This window comes from Cricetulus griseus, chromosome 6, assembly GCF_003668045.3.
Source record: "Cricetulus griseus strain 17A/GY chromosome 6, alternate assembly CriGri-PICRH-1.0, whole genome shotgun sequence".
In the NCBI taxonomy this organism is placed as follows: domain Eukaryota; kingdom Metazoa; phylum Chordata; class Mammalia; order Rodentia; family Cricetidae; genus Cricetulus; species Cricetulus griseus.
In genome coordinates this window covers 32,045,259-32,058,565 of record NC_048599.1, presented here as the reverse complement: position 1 = coordinate 32,058,565, position 13,307 = coordinate 32,045,259, and the positions used below count along the sequence as shown (strand labels likewise).

Sequence of the window (13,307 nt, the reverse complement as noted above, 5' to 3'; positions counted from 1 at the left end):
TGGATATGAAAGAATAAAAAGACCTTTCTGAGGAGTGCTGTTGATTAGTGTGTCTGCATTTGAAGACATGAGCTCATAATTGAGGAAAGATTCTCCCAGGGAATATGCAGTAAAATTCCATGTGGGCTTTCTGTGCTGTGCTACATGAGAACTCAGCATAGATCCCAGGAGTAAGCATCTTATGATGTATCCATGTTGGTCTCCAGGTTGAGAATCGTACAGTAGGACTCTCGAAGCTGGGAGAGCCTCTAGGTCAGATTGTTAAAGGACATTTATCTTACACAGGCAATTCAAATTGGGAGGAGAGGTCGGGATTTAGGCATTTCTTAAAATTGGGAGTCCGGAGAGAGCATTGTTTTCCTTGAGCTGCTTTGAGAGCTTACCAGATACAGTGACCTATGTGTGTAGTCCCAGATCCTCAACTGACTACAGCAAGAAGAGCATTGGTGCTACTGGGAAGCTTCCCTGAGCAACAAAATTTCAAACATGAAAACAAAATACCACCGACTTAAAACAATAGAGCTTACACTGTAACAATTCAAGATGCAAAAACCAAAGCACAACCAGAGTGGGGCTCTAGGGAAGAATTCTTCCCAGCCTCTGTGGTTCTGGTTTGTTGGGGTGTCTCTTCAACATTTGCCTCTGCTTTCTTACTTCTTTTTCTGTGTCTCTGTGTCTGCTCCTTTTACTTAGTAGACACAAGTTGTCGGATTAGGGTCCAGTGAAAATTCAGGATGATTTCATCTTGCTCTCCTTAGCTAATGTGTCTACAATAATCTATTACCAAATAAGATCACATTCTAAGGCTTGAGTGGATTTGAATTTGGGGATGAGGAAGGCAGTATTTAGCCTACTATAGGGTTTGAGAAGGGCATTCTTAATATTTTATATTTCTAGTATTTGGGTCACTTCATATCATCGTTGGCCATTCTGTAAGTAACAAAGATAATGTCAAGATTTCTGATTCCTCCCATCATATAAATTATTAAGTAACAATTGCTAAAAGTGATTTTTACAGAACTGTTTAGAGCTGGGACTGTAGCTTAGTGGTAGAGCATCTACTCAGTTTGCATGAGCCCATGAGTTCAATCCCCAGCACTGGAGAAAGAAATGAAAAGCTGAAGTATACCATTAAAACCAAGCTTTTTACAGAGATCCTGAAAGGCTTTTAAAAGTTAAAGGTTTCCTGAGTTTGAGAGCTGAAAATTTGCTTCCTATGATTAAACAATGGTAAGCAGCAAGCAATATGGTAGTTAAGTTTGTAGGAAATATTATTATCCCCCAGTGTACAAGGGGAATAGGCTCCAGGACCCCGTTGAATACCAAACTTCACACATGCTCAACTCCCTTATACAAAATTGCTTGGTATTTCCTATCATCTACATATATCCTTCCATATACTTTAAATCATCTCTTGATACTTTTAACAAACACTTGATATGATGTTAATGCTACGTAATAGTGTGTCATTTAGAATGTAATGACAAGAAAAAAAGTTTGTACATACCCAATACTGATGTATTTTTTCTGAAATGTTTTTAATCCATATTTGTTTTTTGGATCTGTGGGTGTGGAACTGAAGGACACAGAGAGGCGGATATAGTACCCTCAGAACTGTTTCAGTTCAGCCTGGGAGCAACCATGAAAGGTCAGTTACAAACCTGGCATTTGTTTTCAGATTTAATTGTTGAGTTGCTTCACAGAAATTAGAACTAGAATGTAAATCTCTTTTCTGACACTTCCCCAGGCAGCCCCTGTGAATTAGGAGTGTTTCTTGTGCATCTGCAGGGTTGGTAGAAAAAGCAGATAAAGACCTCACAGTGGATTTGCTGACCCAGGTCTCCTGGGGGATGAGTTTAGCACTAGAAGTCCAGATGTGAAGATTCCCTGGGCCAGTGCTGCCCACATTCATAGTACTTGTGACCTCTTTCTCTGAAGTCTTAAATATACAAGCGTTTTTCTATATTTTCCGAATTGTAAAAGTACCCATATTCAAATGTTTCTTTCCCCATTTTTATTTGAGCATATGACTTGGTAACTAATTTATGGACTTAAAGTGATAAGTGATTTTGAATTAATTTTGGAAATATATTTTGCTTTTAATTTTGTTTTCCCAAAGCAACTGATTTTGATTCATTGGCTTTGCATCTAATATAACATGAAAAAATACTTTTAACATGTAGAAATACATGAAAAGTAATACATAGAACCTTGGCATTCTTTATTCAGAAAGCGTTTTTCAATTTTAATTTTAGAATTTCTATCCACTTCATATAGGAACAGTACTTATATGCCCTTAGTTGAACGCCCCAGTTCTTTTCGAGTTCAAGGTCTGGTTCCCTTGCAGCGGTGATAGTATTGTTTGTATCTTCTTTTGTTATTCCTTTCCAGACCCAACTCTTTTTTTTTTTTTTTTTTTCATTAAGGATTTCTGCACAAGCAATGGGCAGATCCCTTGCCTCCATACAGCCCTTAGAGACTGGTGAAACACATGTGTATCTTGTAATGGGCTGTTAAAAGCACTTGTTCATCAGATATTTTCTTTTTATTTGTAGATTTAGGAGTATTTTAGCAGGTGTACATTTGCATATAAAAGAGAATAAAAGATAAGAAGTTGAGGCTTTTTCTTTCTCCTCTCCTCGGCATCATCTCTCTCCTACCCCCTTTATTCAGCATGTTTTCACCTTTTTTCTCTATAGCTGCTTCTATTTTCTAGACCCAAAATGCATATCAAAAAGAAAAAAAATCGCCTTAGTGATCCCTCAGCTCTTTGCAGAGAGATGGATGATTGGGTTCCAGCTTACAAAACAAAGTAGAGGAAATATATTTATCTCATTGTGTCATCAGCCTGAATTAATAAACAGAATAGATTTTAGTCTCTTGGGGGCTGAATACTACATGGGATGTAGACCCCTGCCTTGTTATGTTTTAAACTGCAATATTTTCTACTTTCTAAGCTAAAATTTGACATAGAATTGAATATATAACAGTGCTTGACTGCAGGATTCAGAACCGTAAACTGGAAGATGTACATATATTTGTTTCTGTATATGAAAAAAAATTAGCTTCTTTTAAAATGTTGGTTTCATCTAATAATTTTTATTACTCCATAATTATCTGAGTGGTTAACATTACAAATGAGAGAAGTATTTTCCCGGAGTTCCAAGGCATAAGCTACAACATAAATCAAGCCTTTAACAGCTACCTAGTCCTCAGATTTTCAGATAACTTGCCTTACTTGCCACCAATTCTTTACCCCTTTGTCCTTTGTTTGTAGAAGGCTAGCTTGTTTTCTACATGTTGCTTTTTCTCCTTTATCACTTCTCCACTGACTTTATAACTGGATTACAAGGCAGCAGCACACTGCAACTTTAACTGCTTGATTCCTTGCTCTCTTTTTTCCTTCCATAGGAGTCTGGGCTCAGGTTGCCAAAAAACACATGAATTGTTTGGCCTTTTTGCACTGTGAAGTTGGCTTTCTGATTAAGTCTTTAGACTGTTACAGGAGGGGGTGTGCATTCTTTGAGAACCTCTTGGGAAAAGTACATTTGCCTGCAAAGAGTCTGAAGCTGGTCTACAACCACTTAACATATTATAGCTGACACAGCTTCTCTGAGTCATGTTCAGGTCCTTGCCCTTTCAGTGAGGACTTTCCCTAGCATCTAACTTGTACCTTTGTTGGTAGTTTTGTTGATCCCTGTGTGCACCTAGCTTTGTTTTCTGTAGGCAGGCTCCCTCTCCTTAGCCCTTGGGATCAGATTTTTCACTGAATTCATCCTACTGCCCCTCTCTCAGAGCCCCACACTCTAGCATAAGAGCCTGAGAACAAGGGTCAGGAGTGCTCTGGAGTTACCTGCCTACCCAGGATGCATCTGTAGGGCTTGGAATGGAAAGAAGCTATTCATTTTGATAGTGAATCTATACACAGATCTATCGATAAGCTGAATGAAATTTGCAGCCTCGAATAAACTCTTAAAATTCATTCCAGAGTCTTAAAATATAAGTTCGAAAAAATTTTTATTTGTGGCACATACCGTTTTTTCCCATGATTTGGGCTCCATTGGGAGACCTAATTAGAGAGACCATGCATCTGAGAAATGCTAGCCACATAGACGAACTTAAGAAACCGTTATGAACAGTTGAAAGTAAAATATTCCTGTGCTTTTCTTCATTTATAGAGACAAAAGCCTACCAGTTAATGAAGAAATCTACCCTTCAGGATAATTTGAATCAAACTGAAGAGAGATTTGAAAGTCAATTTTCAAGTAAGTAGGGACAGATTCAACACGTGAATCCTGTGATGGGGCTCAGGACAACAACCAGCACTATGCTGAGAGAAGTGTGGTTTTAGAGTTTACCTGGTAGGGAGTGTTACTGAGTCTAAGTGAGCAAGAACTTTTTCATCCTTAGCAGACAAGCATTTGGAAGGACTGTCTTCTGGATACATGGGGCCAGCCCAGCATGGTAATAGTTCTCATTGATTGTTTCATGGTGGTATCTTTTCACCAACTACCATAGAAGATGCCCAAGCTTCTCTTCCCCACATCTCTCTTTTCTTAATCATCGAAGCAGTTTTGTGCTGCATGTCCACTCTGTGGGAATGCTGGGAAATTCTCCTCTCTTATAATGAAAGGATTGTAAATCCCAATAAAGCCAAAATGGTATGCTTAAATAAAGTTCCTTCAATCTAGGATTTTGTTTCTATTTTAATTTTCTTACATTTTCCCTTTTATTATTTAAGTGATTTTCATTTTATTATATCTTTTTTAAGTATTACTCAATTTAGCACCCTTAATAAAAGATACATAATATAGGAGAAAGTAGATGACTGGCTTTTTATTAATTTTAGACTTGTATATTTATTTTATTTTATGAGTGTTTTGCGTGCATGTATGAATGTGTATCATGTCCATTCCTGGTACCCATGGATGTCAGAAGAGAGTGTTAGATTCTTTAGAGCCATAGTTATAGTTGATTGTGAGCCACCCTGGGAGTACTGGGAATTGATCCCTGGATCTGCTGAAAGAGCAACCAGTGCTCTTTACCACTAAGACATCTTTGAGGATGGCTTTACTTTTCTGTGGTTACCATATTTTGTTTTTTCCATCAGAGTTGTACAGTGATTTCTTAATGTCGTATAATTCTTGGACAGTATTCAGATTTCCAGTTGTCTTAAACATGTCTTCCTCAGACAGACACTTTTCCAAGACACGTTCTTCAAGTGCATCAGAATTATATGTATTTGGAGAATACTTGTCCAAGGAATATTAGTGGGAGTGCCATTTATTTTGGTTCTTTTAACTTTAGGTTAAAGACCAAGCCCAGGCCTGGGAGTGAAAAACTCCCGGGGAGAGCTTTTGGTAGCTATGATTTAACTCTGAAAATATAGAAATCACAGTCTCTTGAAGTATAAAGCAGGGCCTCTGTCCTGAAGGAGATCCTTATTGCTTTGGAAAGATCTTAGTGCCTGTCATCTTTCTGTTCACATTTTAGTCATACAATCTGAGTTAAGACTGGTTTTAGAAGGTATTTGTTCAACCCCTCATTTTATAAATAATGTCCCAAGAGAGTCATCCATGCTTGGAGCACAACTGCTTAGCAGATGCACATAGCTGGGAAGGCAGTGCTGCAGTGTTTGGTGCAAATTATTTTGATACCTAATTGGGAGGTGCAAAAGGCAAGTATTTGGCATAAATTGTCATCTCTTGGCTATCTATGAAAATTATGCTATTAAATATATTAATAACTTATTTCAAATAATACTCTTTGAACAGTTCATACACTTAGACAATGTATCTTTTATCACATCCTGTTAAAGTTTTCATGCGTGAGTTGGCACTTCCCAGGTTGTACAGCTAAGTACAGGCAAGTTCAGTTTCCTCGGGCCATCTCACATTGACACTGTGTGCCGTGAAAGTCTCCAATAGTCTGATGATGGTATTGGTTGCAGGCGCTTCTGCTGCTGTTGGCTGCCCTTGGAATTGACAGTGCCTTGCATCCACTCTCCACTGGCTGCACATTATCTTCTCGCTTCTGCTGTCCTCAGGTCTTATGAGCTGCAGAGAAGCAGAAGACCATCTGTGAGGGCAAAGGGAAACTTCCCAGCACTTAAAGGCAGGAGAGACAAGACTCCCATCCTCACCTCTCACTCCTAAAGGAACAGTCATGTTTCAGTTACTTTCTGAGTTAGATGGTTTAGGTTTCTGCTCCAGAGCTGATACAGAGGAAAGCCACTTGACTTTTGAACCCCACTTTTCATAAACCAAAGTCCTGTCCTATATGAAATTGGAGACCCTGTTAAGTTGACCATGGACCTGGTGCTGAACCAGTTGCTCTGCTACAGAGATTACATGCAGGCAAGCCATTCATGGGCTAGAAACTGAGCTCACCTGTGGCAAAACTGCCTGGGTACTCTCAGTCTGAGATCTGGGGTGACTGCCCATTGAAACCAGATGTGCAACAGAAATATCCAAGGCAGAGTACAGTGAGGATAGTCCAGCCTCCATTCCCAGGGAAAAGGGTGTGTTGTACATCTGTGTCCTCAACACAGGCTGAAAAAGTGGTCTTGTCTTTTAGTAGAAATGTATTTGTCTTTGAGGGATGGGAAACAGGATTTAGCAAAGGGGCTTAAGAATAGACAGTAATGGGTGCTTGCCATCCAGGAGTGTCAGTTATGTCTGAGACCTGGTTCCCAGTACGTGTTGTCTTGGTGAGCCACCCTACCATAGTCCTAACCCATGCTCTTATGTATACATCTTGGCCATTTGAAGCAGAGCTGCCTGGGGTCTTAGCTCTAGGTCATAATGGTTACTGAGCACATTTGAGCAGGCCCTGGGTTCAGACCCCATACCACAAAAAAGAATGAGTAATTAAAGTAAAACATAAAGCAGAACTTTTTGGGTAATTTTGGTGGTTTTGTTTTTTAATTTTTTATTTTTATTACAAAGAAAATTCCCATTTCTTTTCAGTGCTCTATGAGTATTTTGTCCGTAGCTCTAGATGCTTAGAAACCTTCTTTGGCTTGAACAAAATCTTCCTCTTGATTTTCCAAAATTACCAGGAGGCTGTGTCTGCGCTTGTTTTGTGGCTCTGTGGTGGCTAACTCTCACTCTCCTTGTTTGTGCTTGTCACAGGTTTGGATATTGGCAGCAGCATATTCAAGACAAAGACAGCCCACAAAATCGCTTCGGAAGCTAGTTTTTCATCTAGTGAAGGAAGTCCTTTGTCAAGGTAAAGTCGTGAAAGCCTTTCTGAATAGCAGTAACAAGATGAGAAATGTCACTACCCAATGAATTCAGCCCTGGCTGTGTGTTATTTTGTTGTGTGACTTGATGGAGGGTTATGGTTTGGGTTTTTTGTTTATCTAAAATAACAGTTGAAACTTTAGTCTACCTTTGAAAATATTTGCACCAGAGCCAAGTATTGTTTTGCAGCTGTTGTTTCCTTGTTTAAGACTCAATTGACACCTCAGTGAACCACAAATTAGCGTCTACAGCTGCTCGCAGTAGGACTGCTTAGAGACCACACAAAGGAGGTTGTCAGGAAAAGGGCAGGGAGAAAACATCAGGCCTTAAAAGAAATAAAGTGGCATGTTCTTCTTTCTGAGGCAACTGATAGACGAACGGCAATTGCTCTATATTAGTTTTTGTGTGCCGTTTCTTCTTTTTTTTAGACCAAGTCTTCGGGCCACATTACTCACCCTTTTCAGATGTGCTCTTGCTTATTTCCCTTAAAGAACAGAATTTATCTCTCTACATTCGTTAAAATGTAACACTCCTTACAAGTTTTGTGAGCTCTAGTAAGTGAGTTGTGTGCCGAATTTGCCATCAGCATCCAATATTAATCATGCAATGACTTCAAGTCACTTAGGAAGCATTTATAGTGTGAATCTAAGCAATTGCCTAATGCAGTGCCTACTCTTTTACTTTAGGCTAAATACTATTTCAAACAGCCTAGCAAGTTTTCTTTGTAATAGCATGCTCATTAAAAAAGTCTCCTTTAGATGATTGCATTACCTTTGAATTTACTACTTGACCCTGCTAAAATGTTAAAACATGACCTTTACATTTCTACCGCTGTGTGTAATGTCCAAATAACAAAATGATCTGATCCAGAAATGTCATCTTAAAGGGAAATGGAAATGGAAAAAATTCTATTCATTTGTGCTTTACAAAAGCATTACAGTATTTTAGGACCTGGACTATTTGGACGGGTTAACTTTCTAAAATTCTTGCTTTTAGAAACTTGAGGAATATCCAAGATGCTTCCTCATTTACCAGAATTTACCTTTGCTACCTGGTTTTTGTTCATATTGTTGGAGAAAATAGGAGCTAACTGGGTTTGGAAGAATGTTGATTACTATATCGTTAGGGTTATACTATAAATTCAAGTTTTAGGTCTCTTAAGAGAATTTTTAAAGGTCAGTAGATTCTATAGGTAGTTAGTTCCCAGGCTTAATGTTACCACTTGGCTTAAAAATATATTCCTTCAGTTTTTAAGATTGCTAGAAGTATTTGTCTCCATTATATTTTAAAGATATAAAACAAGTTCTTTATGTGTGTCTTTTGGGAAGCTCTTAAACACACTTAGAAAGCAATAGGGTTACTTAGGACATTTTCTCAGCCTGGTCATTCACACTTGGCCACATTTCACCAGATTAAAATTAAACTTTGTTTTCCTACAAATCAAAGCAAGGAGCCTCTTGTTATTATGTTTCTGTATGAAATTAATTTCCTAATAAATTATAAGTAATCTCATCACCCCCCCCCTTTAAGAAAAATAAACCCACTAAAAGGTCTTCCAGGAACCCTTGGTTCTAGGCACTTGATAGTAATCTAGCATGAAAGGCTTTGAACAGTGAGTGGACAGCTTGGTGTGCTCTTGGGCACAGTTTGGTTCTTGTGCTGAGTCTGTTATTGTTAATACCCCACCCTGGGCTTTGGAGAGCTCAGGTTTTGCTGTTTGTGCCCGGCTTCACTGAAATTTCTTAGAGGCTTACATTTAAGGATCCCACTTACTGCAGTCACTCCTTGTGCTTTATTGCTTTTACAAGTGGTCTCGAAACCCAGTACTTGAGAATAAACATAACAGTGCTGCGCTGCTGTAGCACTTTTAAAAATTCTTCTTTGCTCTATTTTGTCAGTGAGCTGATGAGCAACCTCAAAAAAAAAAAAAAAAAAAAAAAAAAAAAAAAAAAAAAGACCCTGTTGGACCTTAAAAAAAAATGGCTTCCTCTGATGTCCTAGAGACAATAATTATGATGTGCTAGTTAAGCCCAAACTACAGCTGAGGGATTTTACTTTAAAGCGGGGGCTTGGGCGCAAAAATGCATTTATAGCTCTTTGTCTGCACCTCATTATGTGTGGGCCTGATTCATTAAGTAATTGGTTTGCAGTTGTTTACATGAGTATTAAGGCCTTCTTTTCAGCCGCCTTTGAGAGATACATTGTGCAAATGTTGCCTGTGATGAATGCAGAATGAGGGCCAGAGGGTCCCTCCTATTGGCTAAACAGTGCACTCTGTTGAAAAGCCAGAGAAAGGGATTGGGTGCTGCTTTGCATAGCAATGACTTTCTTAATAAGCGTTACAGATTAATACACACAAGCTATAAAAGATGCAAAGAGATACTCTTAGCACATTTATACATGCTCATTTCATTGTGATGATGGCGGGGTCCCCGTGCTTTCATATTCCGTTTTTCAGAGCAGAGGCTTCAGTGCATGAGCCGTAATAGAATCCGATGTTTATTGTATTATAAATCACGGGCAAGTAGGCCGATCGGCAACAGTTTATTATTAAAGATTCTTTCAGTGTAAATCTTTTTCTACCATTGTATTTGCTTCAGTAAAATCATTTTGTGGTTGAGTGGGGATGAAAGGCATGATGTACGAAGGAGTGAGTCCTAATAGGAAGCTGTTCTCCGAGTAAAGACCACTTGTTCCCTTTTGTGCCGAGGTGCATGCCAGAGCTTCCTCTCCTCTGCAAGCATTGTCTCTCTTTACCTTCCCCAGGAAGCGGTTTCACTCTCCAGGATCCATTTATTCAATGGAGACCATATCTTCACAGCTCCCTTGTAACTTCGGTTCCCTTGTAACTCCAGCCTTCGGGTTGAATTAAGATAAGATTTTTGCCAGAAGAAAAGAGTGCGTGCTTGCAACACAATTGCCTGGGGGAAAGTTACTAAAAGTCACCGGGCCACCCGCACCCTTTAGCATGGCCACCCTGGGTGGCATTCCTTGCCAGCCCTGCAGCCATGGGAGCGGCCAGAGGAGGGCGACAGCCTGCAGCTGATGCTCAGATGGTGGCTGCAGCTTTACTTTCTCGACTGATCATTTGTGTAATTTTCCCCGGAATGGCATAAAGATACTTAGACATTAGTTGTCCATTGAAATAAAAGCAAAAATTTTCCCGGCAGTCTTTTTGTACCCTTATAAAAGTACACACCTCATCTCTAGCTTAGGAAATCTGCGTTGACCTTAAATTTTACTAAATTAGAAGCTTCTTAAACAGCCCACATTTACTGTCATAAACCCATACACTTTGTTTTTTTCTTGCACACAACACTTTTGCTTAAGAATAATCACTTTGATTATTTGAAGGAAAGAAGTAAACAAGTTGACCCCAGGGCAGCTGAAATTACAGCATTGCTGTAGGAGCTCCAACTAGCCATCAGGGGGCGCTCAGACTTTGTCAAATCACCCTCAGACTAAAGTAGCCTTTTAAAACTTAAAATTGATATTCATGGAGATTTGTTGGTATGGTCATTTGTATTTATTTTACTTTATTTCTGGATTGTTTTTGCCATACATTTTCCCAGAATGTGTCTATTTTGAAGAAAAATCCAGCTAAAGATGCTAATTGAAAATTTTAAATACTAATTTCAAACACACAGAAATTTTTATGTTTCACAGATACCACACCTTCTCATAGGTTAGTTTTTTAATGTCCCCTCATTCTGTGTGTATGTGGGTGGGGGCATGTTTCTTTGTAGTGTGTTGGGGGGGGCGTGTGTGTGTGTGTGTGTGTGTGTGTGTGTGTGTGTGTGTGTGTATGTATGTAGGCCAGAGGTGAATGTTGGATATTTTTGTTGATTGCTCTCTGTACTGTATTTTTCAAGATAAGTTCTCTGAATGGACCTGAAGCTCATCCAATTGGCTGTAGATTCAGGAGCTATTGAGTTCCAGAGACCTGCCTACTCCCACCCCACCCCACTCCACCCCCATTCCCCACCTCCCACCCCCAGCTCATGGAGTTAGATACACATGCAGCTTTTACATGGACACTGGGGATCCAAACTCAGGTCTAATGCTTTCACAGCAGGCAGTCTACTGGCAGTCTTATAATAAGGCCCTAGAACAGGGAGGACTCATCCCACTGAGAGCCATTTCTTAATTGTCCTCTACCTCACAAGTTGTGTTCTTGGCAGGATCCTCAAAGTTAATTGCTAAATTCAAGTGGACCACAAATCCAGTAACTTGGGTGTGTTTGTTAATGAGATGTGGATTTATTTATTTTTTTCCTGTGGAAGAAAGGTGGGAGGAAAGCGAGGGAGAGAGGATTAGCAGTCACTATGTTTCTAACATTGGAGTATCCCCCAGAGCTTCTAGTCTCCATATTTGTTCTCCCTTCAGGGCCAGAAGTGAGTATCAAGCCCCATCCCAATGCTGTTACCAGCCTCGAGGAGGCCCACTGCATGTACCTCCTCCTGTTGGAAGAGCCACATTCTAGGTGCTCTTGCTGGCCTACTATGTAGATTTATGGGATGCCCTTCACAGTGCCAAGTCAAATATCATGCCTGGATGCAACATACTATCCCTTGTCTTTGGGAGTTTTGTTGTTCAGCTGGAATACACCTACCCTACTGTTAACCTGGCTTCAGTTAACCTTTCAGATGCTTCCTGAGCAGAGGGTGGCTGTGGCAGGATGCCCTTCTAGTGGCCCTCTAGTATTTCTATCACCACCCAGCTAGGTATAACAGCTGCTCAGGTACCTTGTCTCCCCTCCCCATGTGAGCTTCTCACTGGCATGGCAGGTTTATCAGCATAGCTAGGTAATTACTGAACTTCCTGAGTGTACTCTATGAATCACTGGAGCCTTCTTCTTTAAGCAAAAGTGCCTTCCTCAGTCTAGTATCACATTCCTGAGCTGAAGGGCAGTGTATATTCTATACAGTTATCTGCAAGTGGTATGTGTAGGAGAGGTGTGCACACTTTCAAAGGGAAATCTTAGCTCACCTCAAGTTAGGTCCTCTTCCCAGGCTGTCCCAATGCCATCTGCATTCAGTCTCAAGAAATAGGAACTAGGTGGGCATGCTTTCAGAAAGCCTTGATAGGATCCTTCCTGACTGCCTTTCTGTCTGCTGATGGAAGACCTGTCTTCATTCTTTACCTGGATGAGGATGTGTAGGCTCGTGGCCCATGTCAGGGACTTGAAACAGCCTATATTGTATTGAGATGCATTCCTTCTGTTCCTGGGTCTGCAGTACTTTTGTCGTGAAAAGATACTGGATTTTTGTAAGAAGCCTTTTCTTTATCTACCAAGATGGCCGTGTGATTTGTGTCTTTTTAATCTATTATATTGTTATGTTAAATTTATTGTTTGTATATGTTTAGCTTTATCAGGCTGAATGTTTTGTTTTTGTATTTCTTTCAATGTCTTTTTTTAAGATTTTATTTATTTATTATGTATACAACATTCTGCTTCCATGTATATCTGCACACCAGAAGAGGGCACCAGATCTCATTACAGATGGTTGTGAGCCACCATGTGGTTGCTGGGAATTGAAGTCAGGACCTCTGGAAGAGCAGCCACTGCTCTTAACCTCTGAGCCATCTCTCCAGTCCTCTTTTAATGTCTTACGGAATTTGGTTCACAAGCATTTTGTTGTGAATTTTTGTGCCTGCGTTCAGGAGAACTGGTCTATCATTTTATTTTGTTGTTGCAGCTTTATTGGTTTTGGTATCAGGAAAATACTGGCATCTTAGAAAGAGTTTCGAAGTGCTCCCTCCTGTTTTATGGAGTAGTTTGAGGAGCATTGCTATTAGTTCTCCTTTGAAAGTCTAGTCAAATTCACCAGTGACTCCATTTGGGCCTGGACATTGTTAGATTCTTTTAGACGCATTTATTATTTTTGTTTATGTATGAGTGTTTGCTTTCATATATGTATGTGTGCCTGGTGCCTTTAGAAGTCAGAAGAGGGTGCCAGGTCCTCTGGAAGTGGAATTATACATGTTTGTGAGTGCCATGCTGGTTCCAAGAGCCATATCCTGCTCCTCTGCAAGAGCAGCCTGGGCTCTTAACTAATGACC

General features: G+C 39.9%; 1 protein-coding gene across 2 annotated transcripts in view; it reads left to right on the top strand.

Moving 5' to 3' along the window:
* Positions 1-13,307, top strand: part of Kiz (kizuna centrosomal protein) — a 106,831-nt gene that overhangs the window by 86,024 nt on the left and 7,500 nt on the right. Inside the window, exons 10-12 of one of the 2 annotated variants that reach the window (XM_027421589.2) lie at positions 1,583-1,648; positions 4,179-4,265; positions 7,134-7,230. In XM_027421589.2, the coding sequence (XP_027277390.1) occupies positions 1,583-1,648; positions 4,179-4,265; positions 7,134-7,230 (250 nt within the window). The remainder of the gene's footprint in view (positions 1-1,582; positions 1,649-4,178; positions 4,266-7,133; positions 7,231-13,307) is intronic. The other variant, XM_027421590.2, reaches the window with a different exon arrangement.